This window comes from Phalacrocorax carbo, chromosome 3 (genome assembly GCF_963921805.1).
Source record: "Phalacrocorax carbo chromosome 3, bPhaCar2.1, whole genome shotgun sequence".
Lineage (NCBI taxonomy): Eukaryota > Metazoa > Chordata > Aves > Suliformes > Phalacrocoracidae > Phalacrocorax > Phalacrocorax carbo.
Window position 1 is genome coordinate 9456810 of NC_087515.1, and position 20774 is coordinate 9477583.

The 20774-nt window shown below is 38.8% G+C and overlaps 1 protein-coding gene across 1 annotated transcript in view; it reads left to right on the forward strand.

Annotated features, from left to right (window-relative positions):
- WDR64 (WD repeat domain 64) overlaps positions 1–20774 on the forward strand; it is a 77501-nt gene that overhangs the window by 53787 nt on the left and 2940 nt on the right. The window contains exons 13-25 of the mRNA XM_064445464.1: positions 1160–1283; positions 2560–2729; positions 4223–4399; positions 5291–5421; positions 6720–6812; positions 8507–8600; positions 10874–10916; positions 12183–12316; positions 13657–13762; positions 16476–16537; positions 16938–17047; positions 17843–18028; positions 20344–20443. Of these exons, the coding sequence (XP_064301534.1) occupies positions 1160–1283; positions 2560–2729; positions 4223–4399; positions 5291–5421; positions 6720–6812; positions 8507–8600; positions 10874–10916; positions 12183–12316; positions 13657–13762; positions 16476–16537; positions 16938–17047; positions 17843–18028; positions 20344–20443 (1530 nt within the window). The remainder of the gene's footprint in view (positions 1–1159; positions 1284–2559; positions 2730–4222; positions 4400–5290; positions 5422–6719; positions 6813–8506; positions 8601–10873; positions 10917–12182; positions 12317–13656; positions 13763–16475; positions 16538–16937; positions 17048–17842; positions 18029–20343; positions 20444–20774) is intronic.

Below are 20774 nucleotides of genomic sequence, written 5' to 3' on the forward strand. Positions count from 1 at the left end.
GCCAGTTTGCTGACCTGTAGATCCTTTTCTCATTCAAGTAGTTTCCTAGAACATGTTGTTCTGAGCCTTAAGGATTTCAAGTCATACAGTGAGGGAGAAGTGTTGAATATAATAACCAGTTAACAAGAAAATAAAGTGATGGAGATTACTTTTATCACTTTTTATCACAGCTCCGTTTCTGTTGAAACAGTAATGAAAAGATTAAACTTGCTTATTATCTTTACCATTTGCATTTGAACCACTAAAAAATAGTTGCCATACAAGTGTCAGAAAACTCACAGATTAATAAAATGAATCTTTACTGGTGTAATTAACAATGTGACAATAACCATCAGAGGTACTGAAGACCTGCAGTTTTCATCAGCTGTTGGTGGGTAAGATGGCAAGATTTGTAGGGAGAGGTAGCACCTCTTATTGGGCCTGCTGGTGATGCATGCCATTCGCGTGGAGAAAGGCTTCTTTGTGTAAAGGTCTGTTCATTTTATACATTTGGTAAAGATGTTATTTCTCACTGTAAACCCTACCGTCCTTAAACCATGATGGCTACACCATTACAATTACAAGATAGTTTTGGGCACTTGGTGCTACAGAAAATCAGATCCAGACAGTGCATATGATGTGAGTGGCTACTTCCTATATCCAGTTGAATCTGAGCTATCCCACTATGGTGACCAAACTTTGTACTGCTACTTCATTATAAGGCATTGCTTAAATTCCCAAAAGGATTAGATAATGATCAGATACAGTTGTTCCTACATTTTTGGACCAAATGTTTATGAAAAGACTCATTTTAATGTTCATCATAGAAATTATAGCTCAAACCATTCTTTCTTGATCGATTTATTTGGTTTTGCACTGTAAAAACTCATTATATTTAACAATAGTCTCTCTGACTTAACAAGGGTCTTTCTTATAGTGTACTGAATAGAGCCTCCCCTTGCCAAAATAGCTCCTCTGGGGACAGGGGCATTTTCAGGGCAATTACACCAGTATTTCAGTAAAAGAACATGGTAGTCTGCTATTGTGACAGAGAACCTATTTCACGGGATGTGAAAATTTGATCCTGGAAGTATGTGTCTTTCTCCAATTACATTAGAACACATTGTGTGATGAGTGTTAGAGGATGTAGTGCAAATAATTACCATCTCATTTTTTTCAGGTCTGGGACCTAGAAACAGGATATCAAATATATCAGATTGAAGATGCGCATGGGCTGAATATTGAAGTGACCTGTGCAGCCATTGAAATAAATGGGTTTTATCTTGCTACTGGGGCATGTGATGGTAAAGCAATTAAATTATTACCATAGTTTTATTACTTTTATCTAAAAAGACATATTATATGAGCAGACAGAACTCTTTGCCTTTACTGTCTCAATGACAGGAGAATGAATTTTGGCTTTCTTCCAAGGTGTGAAGAATTATGCACAGAAAGGAAAGCACAGCTATTGGTCTGGGGAAAAGGGGCAGGGGGGGGAGTGTCTTGGCTGGGTGGTATTTGATAGGTGATTCATAGAAAGGTGATTTTTGGCTGCTTGGGGTTTGGTACTTTGCTAGCCTATTGCTGTCTGTAAGACTGTCTTCCAAGCTCTTGGTCTGAAAAGATGTTTCCTCATAAGACTTAGGACCTAGATCTGTAACTAAATGGCTGCAGATGGAGAAAGGTAGTTTTCAATTTTATAGTATTCAAGCTCAATTTTATATTGTCTGCAGACACTGAACACTAGAATTTATGTATCTACATGTTTCCTGAATTTTTCATGTTATTTAGTGTGCATCAGTTTTAGGTAATGTGACAAGACCTCTCCAAAAAACAAGTGTTACACTGAATTCTGCAGCAAACTTTAGTAATTTTATAATCTGTTAACATGACGGAATACTTCTCACATTCAAATGTTCAAGACTACACACCTGAAGTATTAAAATATATTAAATATATGAAAGGTACCTCACATAAAGAGGAGGTGGCCTTTTCCACACAGCATACTGGCTAATGTTTCTTTTTTGTACTTGGGAGCAGAGACTGCACCCTTTATGGATCTTAAGAGCATGACAGAAGGTGAATGCTACCAAGTCTTACAGAGGTGAAGTTGTATGTAATAACTGCTTCACTTAAGATAATGATGTAACTCCTTTTCCCCACTAGCTCTGTGGGACAAATCCAGCAACCGGCTCCCTCTGCTCCTTGCTGTAGCTCAGTGCCTGACAGCCCACACTCTACTTGCTCTCTGATGATGTTAGTCCAGAAACAGAAATAAGATAGGCGGTGGTCTTTTATCTTGGGCTGCAGCATAAAACAGGCATGGAAAAAAGATGGAAAAATGGTGGGGCTTGTGGTGAAGATGGTTCCTCGTAAGTTTTGTGTCCCTAAGAGTGCTTTCCTAAGAAATACACAGTGCTACAGCTTTTGGAAGACTAGTGACCTAGCTCTGAAACTTCAGCTGGATTCCTTTTTTCTTCTCCCTTTCCCTGTTTGACCCAGTTCAAGTTTCTGACTTAGAAGCACAGGTTATTGCTGAAAGTTCACTCCCTTGTGTATATCTTTCTCATCCGCATGTAGGAACAGTGAAAATTTGGGAGTTTGAAAGTGGGAAGGAAGTTAAAGCCTTGCCTTTGGTCCAGCGCAACAAAGATGAGTGTCACCTGCTGAAGATAGTTTATCTGAAAGCTAATGAGAGTCATCATGCACTTCTTGTTTTGGAGCAGAACGGGAAGATGAAAATCATTCAGGTATTATCATACATAAAACCTCAATATTGGGGAAGACTTTGGCTAAATGAATTTTTGCTGTTGTTGTCTAAAATTACCAGATTAAGACAGCAGCTGCTTTACAAAGAAACAAGACAGTAATAAATCAGACTGACTTGCTTGGCTTGATTTAGAGAGTCTTCTCTCAAAAGCTGTTTTCCCTTCAGCTAAAATTAACAGGATGCAATTGGAGCTCAAAATAAGTGCGGTTTAATTTCTCAGACAAACCATGTTTCTGTAGAATTTTCTTCCTCAAATTGGAATGTTTTACTTGGGTCAAAATTCTCCTTCCCAAACTTTAAATCCACTATGTGCAAGGGAACAAAGGTTATGCAAAGAAGTATTTTTACTAGACAGATGATACATATAGGGGAAAAAAGCACACAAGCTCTGATCTTGGTAAATAATTTATTACTTTTGAACCTCTTGCTAATAAAAAGCTGTTTTATTCAGGGTTTGCTTTCGATATTCAGATTTTTCTGAAATACTATATCACACCGATTGCCCCCCAGTGTTATTACTGAAATTGTTAAATCATTCATGCAACATAAATGTATCCCTTGACAAACAGGTTGGCGAGGAGTTGAATCTCTTCCAAGTCTTTATGTATCTAAATACATTAATAGTGTTTCACATAATTGCAGAACTACTTTTTTATACAAATGCTTCAGTGATAATGAGAAATACAGGTTTTTGTTAGTATTATTAGCTTTTTAAGAGGCTCTGAATATAGCAGTTAGCAAAGTAAACTTGAATAGCACCCAGAACCAGTTCATCTTTTGCAGGAGTCTTCTATAGATCTCTCAATTTTTAGTCCTTCCCCCAAGGTATTTCTTATTTGATACACTTAATATCGTAAGATTTACTAAAATCTTAATCATTTTTTCATTCCGGAGTTCAAGACATCTATGAAAACAGTAGAAAACCTAAGGAGCTGATTTCAGTAACACTTCCCAGAATGGACAGAAATAGCAAAGTTAAAGCAGAAAGTAGATACTAAAGTGAATTTGTAATAGTCAGAAAAAATATCAAGGTAACTCCCAGTAGCCTCGAGGCACAATGGGGACGAATCAATGACTTGGGGCCATGTCTGAACCATGGCTTGTTCTCACACAACTGGAAGAACCACCAGTTTTCTTAATATGGTAAATATGAACTGGAGCCTAGCAATGTTGTTAAAACGAGCAGCTATAACTGAAAAGTCAACTTACTTTAAGGGGGTAGTTAAACTGAATAAAATAAAAAGCTCTGAACTGCACAGCTGGACAGCTTCTAATACAACAGCGGGTAATTTAAAGCTGGAATATCTCTGGCTTGTGCTTTGGTTTGCAGTGTAGGCACGTGCTAGGTGATACCTGTAATTGTTTTTGCAATTTAGCACAGAAAACAATCTTTTGACACAGCCTTGCTGATAATTTTCTCATGACTAGAGAAATCCTTTCCTTCCTTTTTCATTAAGTCAGTTTTTTTAATAGGGTAACTCGGTTCAAACCTGTCTATATGTCACATGGGTGCTTCCTGAAGCAGTGTCATTTCCACGGAGAAATCCAGTTGTGTCTCTGACACTGAAGCCTGACACTTCACAAACAAATTATTTTTTCCCGGATATTCAGCTGCTGTCTGACACCAATTCTCTGAGGAAAGATACAGAGGTGAGAAACACTTCAAAGTTCCACATCGTTTACATAAGATTAGAAAGTAAAATGTTTACTGTGCCCTCAAGGATTTCATGTTTTAGCAACAGAATAAGAATCAAATAGGTATTCCAAACTTCTCAGTACATTGAAGGTCTAAAACAAATCATGTAAGAAAGTGATTTTTTCTAAGGGCTATATCTGCCTAATAATCTATTACATTGTTATTGCCATGGTTAAGCAGCTGCCCTGAACATACACTTCACATTCCTGTACAAAACAGTAAGCTGAGGTTCTTGTATAAGGTCTTCTAGGAATGAAATGCCATTCATTACTATAGCTAGACTGACCTTCAGTAATAGTGGCACATAAAGATCAAGCTGGGTGTTAAAATTATTCCATTTTTTCTTATTATTCTTTGGTAAAATAAGATGTCAGGTTTATGTTTCAACTGTTGACCAGTTTAATTTGAATAGTCCATGAAGCTTAAATTTTGTTTTGTATAATTTCACTAACTCCATAACAGGTCTGGATGATGTTTACGGAAAGGTCATTATATCTTTGTTCATTGACTTATTCCTTTAATCTGATTAGAGAATCTCCGTAGATACCTACTGCTGTTCTTACAGCTGTTTTTACATGCTCTAATTGCAACTGGTGGTAGATGGCAGGTCAGGTTGGCAAATGGAGGCTGCTGTCCTCTGCAGCACTATTATCAGTACTCTCATCCCCTGCTTTCTTCTGGTGCTTCTGTGTAGCTCAAATATAACAGCATTAGCATAGCATTGAATATGCAGTTGTTGTAGACACTGTCAATTTACGCATCTTGTTAAATTAACAGTCAAAACATTTCACTCTCTAGTGTCCACATGGTTCCTACTCAAATATTTTTTTTAATGTTCTTTGTAGAATTTTGTACCTTCTGTGGAAATGAAGTGTTTTGATGTTTTAAACGTAGAAGGATGCAGTTTGATAGCTACAGGAAGTGCAAATGGTGAAATAATTTTGTGGGATTTTGAATCTGCGTCTGTGAGATGCCTGTAAGTATTGCTTTCATGGAGGTATTCTGATCTCATACAAACTTTTCCAATGGCATACTGGAAATTCCAATTCCAAGTACCCAACTGTAAAGCATGATGGACAAGCAGGAGATAAAGTAGCAATTTATGCGGGCTCCCCTCCCTCCCACTTCAAATTACTTTGCTAGCTAATCCTGACATTGCAGGTAGGAGAAATGATCAAGAGACAGAGTCATGTGGGGAAGGGATGATGTAATTAAGCAAAATGTTTTAACATAACTCAGCTCTACCACTGAAGGAAACTCTCACTATGTAAGTCACTTTGTCATTGGCTGCTACTGAGCTGTAGAAACTTATCTATTTTGGAAATTTTGTGTCTGGAAGGACATCTGGAAATAATGCTACTTCAGATGATAATGGCAGATGTTCTATATTGTCAGTATCAGTACCATTGTCTATACCTAGAAGACTAGAAGTCACATTCAACACGGAGATATATTAAGTGATTTTTGAGGTTTGGGAGTAAAAATCTTTCACAGAAAGTGACAAAAAGTGAGCAACAGATGGTTCCAGATATTCTCATGCGGATTAAGCTGCTACATCAGGAAAGTGAACAATGACAAGAAGTCTGGTTAGACTGAGTGGAGCAGCACGGCAGTACTTTTGTGTTGGTGATGGAATACATGCCTTTTAAGACCATACAAAGTCAATATTTAACTCTCCTACCCAATAGTTTCACAGCATCGTTCATGTGTAAAATTGGCATGTTTGTGAGAAAGTGAGCTCAGATTTTCTGTGCCACAGGAAATAATCAAAACTTAACTACAGTTCTGGCTCTGTCTCTTCCTTTGCTTTTGCCTCCCCATATATGAAAGACCCAATTCATGTGGATGCATGGAAGATAGGAAAGTCAATGCTTTGCAATTAGAGTATTTTACCCAGGGTTCACATAACTGGTTTGAATGCCAGGAACAGGTACTTTTCTACCATTAACTTAGCTAGTTAACTTCAACATAAGCTACTTTACTTTTCTCTTAAATACTAATTTTCAAGGAATTACTTGGCTGAATGAAATGTTCATCATTCCATCAGGTTCCTGTTTTTCCTGGCACAGGCACATTCTGTACCTACTCTTCACTGGCATTAGTCCATCATAACTGATTAACTGATTGTGAAAAAGTGTGCCTAAAACTTTCAGGGGACACAGACTCCAGGAAATGAAATGTTAAATTTTTTAGATTACAAAAATGTCTGCAACTTTTCCTGGGAACAATACGCAACCTATCTGATACATCCTGTAAGAACGTCTTTATTTTCAGGTGTAAAATTAATGAAGACAGCCAGGCTTCAGTTCTTCAAGCATCTGGAGTCAATGCCATGTTATTCCTTGTACATAGTGCTTTCTCCTCCAGGTAACTGTGTGCATGTTATCTTTCCCCAGGGCAGGCACAGTTACTTGGAATTTTGTTGTAGTCAACTGATGTAATGTTTGTCCAAAGCAGCTGATTTAAACTGAGATTTTATTTGCATTTAATCAATTCAAGTTCAAACAGTTAATTAGCTTTCCCATCCTTAAACTTATGTAATGCTTATCAATCCATATTATATGTTCTTTTTTTACCAGTCCACTAAGCTATCCTTTTGTCCTCTAAACGACTTCATAAGTCTCAATTCTTTTGAAGAATTCAGCAGAAGTCAGCTTTTGTCAGGTATTAGTTCTCTTGTGTACTGTACTGCCTTTGATTCTTATCTCTGTGAGATAAGTCTGTGTGGCAGCAGGCTTTTACTTTATTTCAAACCTGATACAATCATCACGGTATTAGATACTCTCAGCAAACAAAGAGAGAGGCAAGCTCATTGAAGTGTACAGTCTCAAGTTTCATCTTAAAACAAACTAGAATCTGGCGTAGGTCGGTAGTGTTGGATGGAAAACAAAACGTTAGCCAAATATGCTCATTTTGAGAGAAAGGCATTTCACATGTACCTAACTTCAGAAGTGCGTGTCTTCCAATGGATATGCAAAGGCAGTGGTCACCAAAAGGACTCAGTATGATTTAAATACTTATGTGGCTTTAAGTTCTTAAGCAATTAGGCAGCTTTTTTGTTCACCTGAATCATAGATATAGTTTATTATGTTGCTTTAAAACCTCCAAGCAGCTTATGCATTTACTACACCCCAAAATGTACCAGTGCCACTTAATTGAACATAAATTTGGTTTTTGACGTTATAGTTTAATTATTAATTTAATAAATCCTAGCTAAACTAAAATATGGTGATTACAATTCACAAATAGAAATTTGTATAAATCAATAAAAGTTCTAATTATGCTTAAGCAGGCAGATCCTACAATGTCTTTGAACCATATAGGCTTAGGGTGTTTGGTACGTACTGGGAAGGTACCTGGATGAATTTGCCTGCGGTAAAATATAGACACACATAATGTTCAAGAATGGTAGCAAGTCTGAAAAAATCAAACACTGAAAAATTACAAATTCATAACCACCTGTCCAAATTTAAGGGGACTACCCCAGCTGCACACATTGTATGTGTGTTTTACATTATCCCAGTTATTCAGATACTGTTGTAAAAAACAAAGCAGTGTGACATTGGTGTAAGTTATGTAGCCAGAACCTCTCATTAGCACAGTCAGAACTTCTCAGAAGACCACCTCCAAATTTTTTTCTGGAGTTTCTTGCACAGAATCCCATTTCTGATCATTATCTTAATAGATTAAAAATAAGCTTCTAAAATTAATTGAAAACTGTTTACAGAACAAAGCACCGTACGAAAGGAAAGGGAACAAGCCATTGGCATGCACTGAATTTTTCCCCTTCAATTCTTGAAGATGAACAGCAGTGTTATTTTTTATTTACTATGGATTTCATTTGCTCAAAACTCCTGGCAACAAAGACTGGCTGTGTAATATGCAAATATTGCCTAGTTACTTGGATAAATTTCTAAAACACCAGCAACCCTTAGTCTAATCAGCGTAATCACTTCAGGCACTATTTTATTATTCTTTATTACACTGGATGATGTTTATTTTCAAATAGCAAACAGTATCTTCAAGAATGTCAGTGATCTCCAATAATTTCTTTCACACAGAAAAATTAGTTCCCTGCCCTCTACTACTGCTACTGAGAGGAGTGATATCAGTGCCATTCCAGAGCACAAGAGCAGTTCTTTGAACCTACATGAGGTATGTACAGAGGCTTCATGGATTCGATAGCACTCAAAACAAATGTCTGTTTTCATTTTTGTTTTGGTTTAAAATCCTGTAGCTTACTAAAATCCCTCCACAAAGCTATGTACAAAACTAAATATCAAGAATTACAGAAAAATGAACTTTGCTCACCTAAGCTGAATGAAGTGGGGAATTAAGAATACATTCTGTCAGGCAGCTAGCTCTGCGATATATATGGATAGCTGACTATCACAGTGTTTGATAGATGCTTATCACTAGCAATTCTGACTTACAAACAGGGGTATACAAGAACTCAAAGGGGAAGGTAAAATAGACAAATGAAGTACTTGAATAAAAGTGGAACTACATCTACATTGAGGCCACACTTGCTTGGATACATTGCTTTCAAATGACAGTATGAAAACTTTTTTAATTCACCATCAAGATGTCAGTGTCTCAATCTGTGTATTTTTGCTAAGGATAGCATTATGATTTTCATTACACTTTTTGTCCTTTTATGCCAGAAGAACATGCCATATCTGCAGAGCACCAAATAGTAAGTAGGCAAAAAGAGGAAAATCCTGCTACCTTTCTTTCCAGCATATTGTTTCAGCAGAGCATGGCACTTTCATAGTTTCCCAAGCAGACCTAACTGTCATCCACAAAGAGAAGTATACAATATCTTGTGCTATATAGTCATTAATATAAGAAAATGGACAGTCATTTGCAGCTCTTAAAAAGATTCCTAAAAGCCCAACACATCAAACATTACAGATCAATAGGGAGAATGGGATTTAAGTGGTTTTTCCTCTTCTAAGATACCTCAGACACTCAGGGCTGCATAGTTTTTCCTGCCTTATTTGACTTGGCAATTTTTGAGGCCAGTATACTGATTACTGTCAGCCTTGGGGATCCTCAGAAGCCTATAGTAAGGCACATTTGAAGGACTGTGACAATCCTCATACTGAAGATGTTACTGCTATTTATGCACTTTGTTCATCTTTGCTCAAGGCAGTAACAAGACTAAATGCATGTTCTGAATTAAACTCTGTAAGTAAGAAGTCTAGGTTACATTCACATCACTGTAAGTGATTGACTTTGCTTGTCCTAAGAAATTAATGCCATTCAGCCAAATTTACCTTTAGCTTTCTCCTAAATTCCAATTAATTTCATCTGGGATTTCTTCATCTGTGATTTTCATAGAATCATAGAATCGTTAAGGTTGGAAAAGACCCTTAAGATCATCGAGTCCAACCGCTAACCTATCACTGCCAAGTCCACCACTAAACCATATCCTCAAGCACCACGTCTACCCTTCTTTTAAATACCTCCAGGGATGGAGACTCCACCACCTCCCTGGGCAGCCTGTTCCAATGCCTGACAGCCCTTTCAGTGAAGAAATTTTTTCTAATGTCCAAGCTAAACTTCCCCTGGCACAGCTTGAGGCCATTTCCTCTTGTCCTATCGCTTGTTACTAGGGAGAAGAGACCGACCCCCGCCTCGCTACAGCCTCCTTTCAGGTGGTTGTAGAGAGCGATAAGGTCTCCCCTCAGCCTCCTCTTCTCCAGGCTAAACAACCCCATCTCCCTCAGCCGCTCCTCATAACACTTGTTCTCCAGACCCTTCACCAGCTTCATTGCCCTTCTCTGGACACGCTCCAGCACCTCGATGTCCTTCTTGTATTGAGGGCCCAAAACTGCACACAGTACTCGAGGTGCGGCCTCACCAGTGCCGAGCACAGGGGCACGATCACCTCCCTGCTCCTGCTGGCCACACTAGTCCTGATACAAGCCAGGATGCCATTGGCCTTCTTGGCCGCCTGAGCACGCTGCTGGCTCATGTTCAGTTGGCTGTTGACCAACACCCCCAGGTCCTTTTCCTCCAGGAAGCTCTCCAGCCACTCCTCCCCAAGACTGTAGCGTTGCATGGGGTGGTTGTGACCCAAGTGCAGGACCTGGCACTTGGCCTTGTTGAATCTCATACCGTTGGCTCCGGCCCAATGAACCAGCCTGTCCAGGTCCCTCTGTAGTGCCTTCCTGCCCTCCAGCAGATCGACGCTTCCACCCAGCTTGGTGTCATCTGCAAACTTACTGAGTTTGATTCTCTTCAGATCAAATATTTCTTGTTCTCACCCAACACTGTCCCATATTGAATAGAAATTGGGGTAATATTTGAATCCTTCAATTATAAAAATTAAGTCCTTAAAATAATTTCAACTAGACAACTGTTCTGTAGTTATACCCATGTTCCATTTTCTAATTCTGTTACATTTTATTCTTTGCTTTTAGGAAAATATAAGAAGTAATGAAAGTAAAACTCAGATAACAACAGGTATGGAAAAATGTTTCTCATTGTCTTTGTTGTTGATCCAAAAGTTCTGCCCAGATAACCACAGAAACTGAGATTGCCAGTTTGTCTGGCAAACTGTTTAGAATATTTGGGATACCATTGGCATGTGTATGACACATCTCAACGTCTTTCGCTCACCACCGATTTGCAGTTATTTCCCAAAAGCCAAGCCAGGATGCAGGATATGCAAGGGCTTAATTGTTGATTTTTCTAAATAGAAGTGATGCTGAAAACCTTGCAGAATTTGGGAATGTCAACTATACACACTTCTCTTCCACACAAATATTCAAGCAATGAATTATTGAAATGGTATAGCAAAAGCCAACTGGAGTCAAGTATGAGTGAATGGCTTCACAATCTTCAAAGGCACACAGAATTTTAGAAGGAAAAATCTTCCCTGTAGTGTATACCCTTAAAACAACAGAAACAGGAGACAGCCAAGTGCTTAAGAGTTAAAGCTGCACAAATGGAATTGGTGAATTTGCAGGAATTAAATCCTCTCGATTCTTCTGAATCCTTTAGACATCCTCTGCTGGGAAGCAGACTTTCCCATAACAAGAAATTTGATCATCTGAAAATGTGGACTTAAGCTGAATTTATTGTGCAAAGAAAACATACCCTGAAATGAAAATATCCCTAAGCCTTGTAGCTGCTGAAATAGACCTCATGTTAGGTTCTGCATCCACTGAATGTCCTTTTCACTGAGGACCTTCATGGAACCACCTGGCATCTCCAGCTCTGGAGATGGAACTCAAAAAAGGTTCTCTGGCCACCACCTTGCATTTAGCAGAAGTGTTGAACTTGAGAAGTATAGAAATCTGTGATTCCAGAATTAAGTGTCATTTAGATATTAAACTTCATTTCATTGCTGAATTGATAGTAATCTCTAGAAGCCTCATGCAGAGGCTGCAGAACTGCCTCTCAGCTGTTCTGATGACCACTGTCTTGCACTCCTCCTCCACTCTCACTTGTGCTTGCAGTTTCTGTGAAATCAGTTGCTGTGCTCTAAATAAAGTTCCCCATATCATGGAGCAATAGTTCTAGCTGATTTAGATAAGATCATGATGGTTGTTCTAATTTTGTTTCAGTTTTCTTTTATCCATATCTGAAATGTTTTCAGAGTAGTGCCATCTTGATGATGGAGTTTATTTTCAAATTTACTTTTCTCCTAGTGCAATGTAATTATTGTACATTCAAAACAAATACTAAAAATTGTTGAGTAAATATATGATCATTTGTGTTCCAAAGCAGAAGAAACAACAAGGTCTAAGAATATCCAATATTTGAAGATGAATGTACAGTTATCCAAAGCTGTAGCAGGACACTCACCAATACTAGCTTCTGCTCATGAAAATGGCTGTATCTGCCTATGGAGTATTCAGGTAGCTATCTGGATTTCTTTGGGATGGGACTGGACCATTGAGACGGTAATTCGACTAATCTTTGGAAGCATGCTTTTTAACTAGCAGCTGCAGCAGCAGAGGTTTTATTGCACTTTTTGGTTAATAGTTTCTTCCACAGGCACAAACTAGTTCTGCTTTAATGACTGTAGCAGAGAGTCGTGGCAAGTGGAAAATGAAGAAACATGATTTGAAATAATTATAACAAAAACTGACTGTAAATTTATGTGAAAGTCTAGAAGTTGATCTGTTACCCACATCATTTACCTTCTAAGAAAGGATGATAGGCAAGGCAGTGTGTCCTACTCTCAGAAGAGGAGAAATGTGTCTGGAACATTGCACAAGCCAGCTAGCACTAGAAGGGTTACAAATCAGGAGAGAATAGCATCCTAATACATAGTGTCTACAGCTATAATCAGCTTGTAAAGCCAGTCATACAACAGAATGCCAATGGCCTAGTTGTCATATCCCCTCAGACCTATGAGGCTCTATTCCAGAAAACATGTTACTCTAAACAGACGATAAAAAGTAAATGCAGAAAGAAGGGGGAGTACCATGATACGAATGGCTAATATTGGTCATTCTGTCAGACAGTGATCACAGTACATCAGCCATGTAAAGCTTTAACAGGAATCTTAGCCAAGGCAAGTCATAGTGACGATTTTTCAGAAAGGTGAAGTATCTTTGCAGATTTTTTACACAAAAATAGAATATGAAGTTAATGTCCCCAGCTACAGTAGGTGTGGTCTTTCTTTGGTTTTGTTGTCTTCATGGTTGATATATTAGTGTGCTTAGATTCCTGTAGGAATCTCCAAGTTCAGATGATGGTGATGTCACAGTCAAGAATCTACTTATCAGCAAGACTTTCTCCCTCACCTCCTCCCAGACCTGAAGAGACAGTAAGGGAGCAAGTCTACTAATGCTTGAAAAATATAAGAAGTTGGTGAAGGAGACATCATGGGTCCATTTACAGCAAGTAGTTATATTTCAGTAGCAAATGAGATGCATACTGATGATATTCCACAGCAAATGAGAGATAAATGGTAAAGTAGAGGTAGGTACAGATAGACTATGAATTGCATGAAGAGTGAAATAGCTTTGTCTCTGATGTAGAAGAGATGGCAACCAGAAGAACACATCCCAGCTATCTTGCTCATTCAGTAGATTAGGAAACTAGCTTTTTAGCTGCCTTCTGGATAGATATGAGCTGAGTAATGCTGAATAGATCAAATCAATGGCACTCAACTTCTGACGCGTTGACTTTTATTTTTCATGTAGAAATTATAAATGAATATATGTGTGTGTTTGTTTATTTATTTTAGGGAAACCTGGTGAAAGAACTTTTGCCATTTTCAAAATATCCTTCAGTTCCTCTGACAGCACTATGTACAGACTTCTCCACTAAAATGCTTTTGGCAGGCAGTAAGGGTGAGTAAACACGTTAGTCTTTCTGTTCAGGACAGTTTGTAGGACCACAAAATATCATGTTGTACATGTGCCAGAAATGTGGAAATGAAGGTTCAAATGCTGCCAGACTTTCTCCATCAAAGCTATAATTAAATAATTGAAAAAGGTATTCTCTAGTGTGAAAGGATAGTAGATTAAAGATTAGCATTGCACTAATAGTATATCAGTAGAATTGTTTTCATAAAAGACATTACACTTTTCTTTATTCACAAGCCCTACATAAACTTTTCATCCGAATTACTGTATTAATACCAAGGGCAAAGATCACTGATAAAAACAAGCAAAAATTTCACGTGCATGGTAATAAAACTAAATAAAAAACCACAGCTGTGGCTGTACAAAAAGCAATGACTCAGACACTGATAGAGTGCACAGGAATGGCTTCAGGAGTACACTGCTATGTAAGGAAAGAAAGTACTTGTGGTCTTTGCTAGCACCTCTTCTTAGAGTTAATTTCACAGCAAATCTGGCTTTCACTTGGCAGAAAGTCCAAGAGTTTATCTGCTGTCTGATTCTCCTCTAAACCTTCAGAATCACCCTGGCAATTTTCCTCTTCTGCATCTGTCATATGAGATTTTTGTTCTTTAATGTGTCACTTTTCTTCTAAAATAGAGATTAGAACAGTTTCCTGCCAGCTTCCTGCTCTTATGCTGTCAGAAGTTGGATGGAGCAAGCTTTTTTTCCCATTTGTTTCAAAACTGAGCAGTAGCTTGATGTTAATGCTGAAAATTAAGAGGAGTTTCCACTCAAAATTGATTCAAATCAGTAAATGAGTTCAGGAAGGCAGCGTGCACTGAAGAGGATTTTAATTAGTTGCAGAAAAGTATCCACCCTATTACTTATTCATCTGATACTCTCCCTTTGTACTTTGTGTTTGTGCCACTGGGTATTTGCTTTTCATCCTTTCCGCACCCTTCTCTCACCTGCAGTGCTACTATCAATTTCTTGTTCTCATTACAGAGTTTTTCTTGCTAATAAAAGGTCAACTTCTCTGTCAGCCTCCTTGCTTAGTTGCAAATGTACAGTCCTGTAAACCAGATGTGACCAGGACGAAGGCTGGAATTACACAGAAGATTCCTCTGTCTAGGAGTAGAAACAAGAGATAAGAGGCAACTTCTTCAGGGAAGAGGAAGCCTAAGCAGGAATCTGAGCAGTTGTGGGTCATAAGGAAAATTATTCTTTGATTCTAGATTCACGAGTGCACTAAAAGGTTGTAAAACATTAAGCCTTCATTACATACACAATTTATCAAACTTTGTCCATTTTCTCAGGATTGAAAAACAGTTTAATCCCCAGGAAGCTCTCATACCTAGTTTGTACAATAGATCACTGGCTTGGTAAGAATCACAGAATCACAGAATGGTAGGAGTTGGAAGGGACCTCTGAGATCATCTTGGCCAACCCCCCTGCTTGAGCAGGCACACCCAGAGCAGGGGGCACAGGAACGCATCCAGGTGGGGTTTTGAATGTCTCCAGGGAAGGGACTCCACAGCCTCCCTGGGCAGCCTGTGCCACTGCTCTGGCACCCGCACAGGAAAGAAGATTTTTCTCATATTCGGGTGGAACTTCCTATGTTCCAACTTGTGCCCATCGCCCCTGGTCCTATCATTGGGCACCACTGAAAAGAGCCTAGTCCCATCGTCCTGACACCCACCCTTTAGGTATTTATAGGTATTGATGAAATCCCCCCTCAGTCTTCTCTTCTCCAGGCTGAACAAACCCAAGTCTCTCAGCCTTTCCTCATAAGGGAGATGCTCCAGTCCCCTGATCATCTCCGTAGCTCTCTGATGGACTTGCTCAAGGAGTTCCCTGTCCTTCTTAAACTGGGGGCCCAAAACTGGACACAGCACTCCAAATGTGGTCTCACTAGGGCAGAGGAGAGGGGCAGGATAACCTCTCTGATCTGTTGGCCACACTCCTTTTAATGCATCCCAGGATACCATTGGCCTTCTTGGCCACAAGGGCACATTGCTGGCTCAGGGTCACCTTGCTGTCCACCAGCACTCCCAGGTCCTTCTCAACAGAGCCGCTTTCCAGTAGTTCAGCCCCCGGCCTGTACTGGTGCATGGGGTTGTTACTCCCCAGGGGCAGGACCTTGCACTTGCTCTTGTTGTATTTCATGAGGTTCCCCTGGGCCCAGCTCTCCAGCCTGTCCAGGTCTCGCTGGATGGCAGCCCAGCCTTCTGGTGTATCAGCCACCCCTCCCAGCTTGGTATCACCAGCGAACTTGCTGAGGTTACACTCTGTCCCATCATCCAGGTCACTGATGAATATGTTGAACAGGACTGGACACAGCACAAACCCCTGGGGAACACCACTAATGACAGGCCTCCATCCAGACTCTGCCCCGTTGATCACAACCCTCTGAGTTCTGTTGTTGAGCCAGTTTTCAATCCACTTCACTGTCCACTGACTCTTTTTTTTTAAGGTCATGTCATTTAGAGAAAAAACTTTCTATTCTTTCCATTTCAAACCTATCCAGTTAATGACACGCTGCTCACAAAGAGTATACAAAGAGTATTCTTTGCACATTAATGAATGGTCCATTATTTTCACTGACCTGCGATCTCTGCTTCATTCTGCCCAGTCTTTACCAAGAGTATATGGTAGCAACTAGTGAATGTGTAGCACTAATGAAATTCATTGATGTTTTTCTTTTTCCTTTCTTAAACAGACGGACATATCATGCGCTGGAGCATTGCCTCATTCTTAGAAGATCCACCAAGTAGTAAAAATGTAAGAAAAAATCTGTCAGATTTTCTTACCTTGAACAGTATATCAAGATAAGACAAAGAAAAATTGATTCAGAGCTCTATGGGGACTAAAAATGTTTCCTGTACATAAAGGTCATGTCTTTTGCTTGAAATAATAACTTGGTGCTGTGAAAAATAAGAAAAATGTAAGAAAATGCTGTTAGCATTATTCCATTGTGTTCAAAGAGGCTACATTAGGAGGGATTTTATCCATGTCCCCTGAGTGATGTGTCTACCATATGCCATTTGCAGGCTGTTTCATGGAGGGATTACTTTTTCACCTCTTAATTTTCAGAAACCCATGCTGATAAATCCACTAAGCTAGCAAACATGGTGGCCTGCAGAACTGACTGAAATGTGGTTATGTTGGTTTTCTCCCTCAGCAAATAAAGGAGGAGCTCTTCTGGAGGGCACACTCTAATGAAGTGGTTGACTTATTTCATGAAGAGGAGAAAAATGTGGTAGTGACAGCATCCGTTGATGGTTCAGTCAGGTACAGAAATGATTAATACTTCTTACTGCTATGGCAAATCAGTTGAACTGTCTCCAAAGTTCCTCTTCTTGCTGGAGTTGTATATAGGCTAGAACTTAAATAAAATACAACATTGGGTAGATTTTCTGTTCTGCAACTGAAAGAACTAATTTTTTAATGTAACACTTCCAGTTTTCTCAGGAACTCAGAGCTTTTGCGGACTGTCCTATTCTTTCAGTAAGGTGGCCTTGAATGCATAGGTAATGGCCCCACCATCTTAGAAACAGCCTTCCGTTCTAATCGTGTTTTAGCTTTCAATACTTGTTAAATTGACATGGTTCCTAAGCGTTGCATCTAACCGACGCTTATGCAATTAAACCATTGCAGTCTGAGGATGCTTTATAGACAATTGTAATTCCTTCTTGGCTAACAAGTACATTTGAAGGGGTTTCTTTTGGGTTTTGCGGGGAATCAATGAGGAAATTTTGTGTAGATCCCGGTATGGTGGCAGCACCTTACTGTAGGAGCAATCCGGCATATTGATGCCTTTACTCTTCAGTTTCATAATTATAAAGATGAACTGTTTTCCAATTTTTGCAGCATACTTCTGAGATTTTTTTACAGTCAAGTTACTTACATTATAAACAGTCAACTTCAATCTCATTGATTTTTTTTTTTTATGGTTATAATACTGAACTCTAGAATAGTGCTGCAGAACTTGATAATGTAGACAGATATTTTGTCACTTTTGTTCCACTTCTAAAAGTATCCATTTTTCCTTTCTGTCCTTTGGCACTGCTTCTACTATTTCTGTAGGCTCTGGCATGCCGTGAACGGATACTATCTTGGTTACTTCGGACAACCTAGGAAGTTTGAATTATCAGATACCAGTCGGTTGATTTTGCCTTGTGATGTTCATAACTTTCCTACTATAATTAAAGAGGAAAACAAGCATATGGAAAAGAAGAAGTTTGAATATCCTCTAACACTGGACAGGGACAAGTAAGATCTCATACATTTACATTTACATATATGCATGATTGGGGGAACAGTTCTGAAAATATTTTTTAAAAGCACCTTTCACCTGAATGTCAGAAAGAATATTAGTATTTCCTATATGAATTATTTATAAAAAGCCCTTTTAAAAATGTTTTTACACAGCATGGATAAATCTTTTAATTGTTATGAGTAGGTGACAGTCAGGATTAGGTGATGCTCAGGATCTGGATTCAGTAATAGTGAGGAGTAGATAATTGTCTCAGATTTTAGCCTAATTAGAGTCTGTATGTTACACACACTGTTCAGGCTAGCAGCCTGTTTCCTTTCCAGTCCACAAGCTGATATACTTCTGGGATCTGGATCAGGTTCTGAGCAACCTGATCTAGTTAAAGATGTCCCTGCTCACTGCAGGGGGTTCGACTAGATGACCTCTAAAGGCCCCTTCCAACACAAACCACTCTATGATTCTATGATCCCCAAAAATCTATTGAAAAAGCTTAATGTGAATAGTTGCAACCCCAACCCAAATCTTTCTGTAAGAATAAACCCAACTTAATCCTTCAGCTTAAAAATTTTTCTTCTGAAATTTGCTGGGATGTTATGGATACATTTGCATACCTCTGATCACAACGTTCTGACACTGGCATAAATGTTGTGGGTTCAACAGCGGTGTTGGACCTCTCTCCTTTGAGACAGAGTCCTCAAAGGATATGCGTTAGTTACAAGTCAAGCCAGAGAGCTTTGGCTCTCTAGCTTAAGTCATATTTCTAGTCCTGGAGCTCCCTGGTTCATAAATTGGTGGGTTAACCAAATGAACATAAATACTGACAACAGACAACACGCACATCGCCTTTAGTGCATTTGGACAAAGCAGCCCAAATCCGGGAGAAATTACTTCAGGGCTCAAAAAGTCATGCATGCTTTAGTGGTAAGGTTTCATATACCATGTGCATTCTTAGGCTGCCTTTTAACCAAAGCACTTTGGGACAGTGGGAAATCTCTTAAGGTGCTTTACTGTTGCCCCATCTAGGTCAGTGTCCTGCTAATACTTATTATTCCACAGAGTTCTTACTAATGTGAGTAGTCCCACTGAAGTCAGAACAGTAACTCATCAACACAGAGCAGTGCTTGGCTGTGTTTGAAGGACTAACCCCTGTAGTCCTTTTGAATACTCAGAAGCTAGTCTGAAACCTCTGGAATCAAAGAAACTAAAATTAAGCCAGCTAACTTTAAAGAAACTTTCCATAAATGACATGCCTGTGTCAAACAGTGACTACTTTTTGAGGACCTTTCAAATACTTCAGTAAAGGAGAATGGCTATTATGTATTTAAAACACATTAATTAAACAGACTGGAAACAAATGAGAAGCCTGCTTAAAAGATGGCTGTATGATTGCACACTGTGCAATAGAAAGTTTCAGTCTTATCATTCTATATACGCTGTATGCTGTCACCTGAAGAGTAACTTGATTCCTCTGGATTAGTTGTACCAAATAATGTAATGGATAGCTAGCCAACTGCCAGCCAAAAGGCTGTGTTACTTATGGATGCTAGGTTTTGTTCTTTACCGGATACAGTCATGATGCTACTACAATATGCTTATTGGATATATAAGTCACTAAGTCATATTTTAGAACTCGAAATATATGTCACTAAGAAAATATTTTAGAATTTCAACTAACAAATCAAGTTATAAATTATATTAACAGATATCCTCCAAATGTGCATGTACCTGAAAAGGTACAAACCCAACAAGTGGTTCAGGCGATCTGTTGAAAAATATCAGCAGGTAGAGACACCCATGTAGAAGAATAGTCTGTTTCTCTCTGTAGTTTATAATTGCTCAGCTTGTGTGATCTGACTTAATTTTTTTTCTGAGTATAAATGAAACTCTGTTAATCTACACTAACGGACACTCTGCACTAGGTCATTTCTTCCTACGATTAACCTTGGAAACCAGATATATGAGCAGAGGACACCTTCTTTGTTATGAAAGTGGCTTATAAGACCTGTAGCCAGAACTGACAAAAATGCTGATAAGCCATTATCAGACAGCAAGTTAGCACCCTGTTGTGGTAACTAGTGGTTTTTACATTAATATTTCCAGCCTTCTAAAGATGACAAGCCAGTGTCTGGATTGACAAAGTGTTAGTGAAGCACTTCATGACACCTATGAAGGTCCAAATATAAATTATATTTCAGATACACGGAATAATTTATACTTCAAATTAATTTTATTTTGGAGCCAGCTAAGAATGTTGCATTCAAAACTGTCATTTTGATAGAAGCATCAGATTTCTTCTGTCTTTTTTGTACAGGTGGAAGTCACTGACCAGACCACCTTCAGTTTTAAAAAAGCCTAAACATGTGGACATAATTCAAGACTTGAAGTTTTTCGAAGCTTTGGCTTCTCCAAAGGTAGCTAATGTATATGACAAATTTGTTTCTGTTCTGTGCAACATATAGGAAATGGAATTCTATTTCTTATTTCGGAATTAGCCATAAATAATCCTACATATCCTTCCCATTCAATGGAAAAGCTAGAACTAAAATGCATAAACAGAGGGATCGAAGAAACCTCTCAGGTTTTCATTCTTGTTGTTTCACACTTCCAAATTAGAAGGTAGAGCACACTGATTCACTTGTTTGGTTTAACAGCATTAAAAAACCCTAGAATTTTCACATGCTCCAACTGAAATCCTAAACGTTTTAATTCTACTTGAAGGAAGTGTGAAAATACTAGAACAAC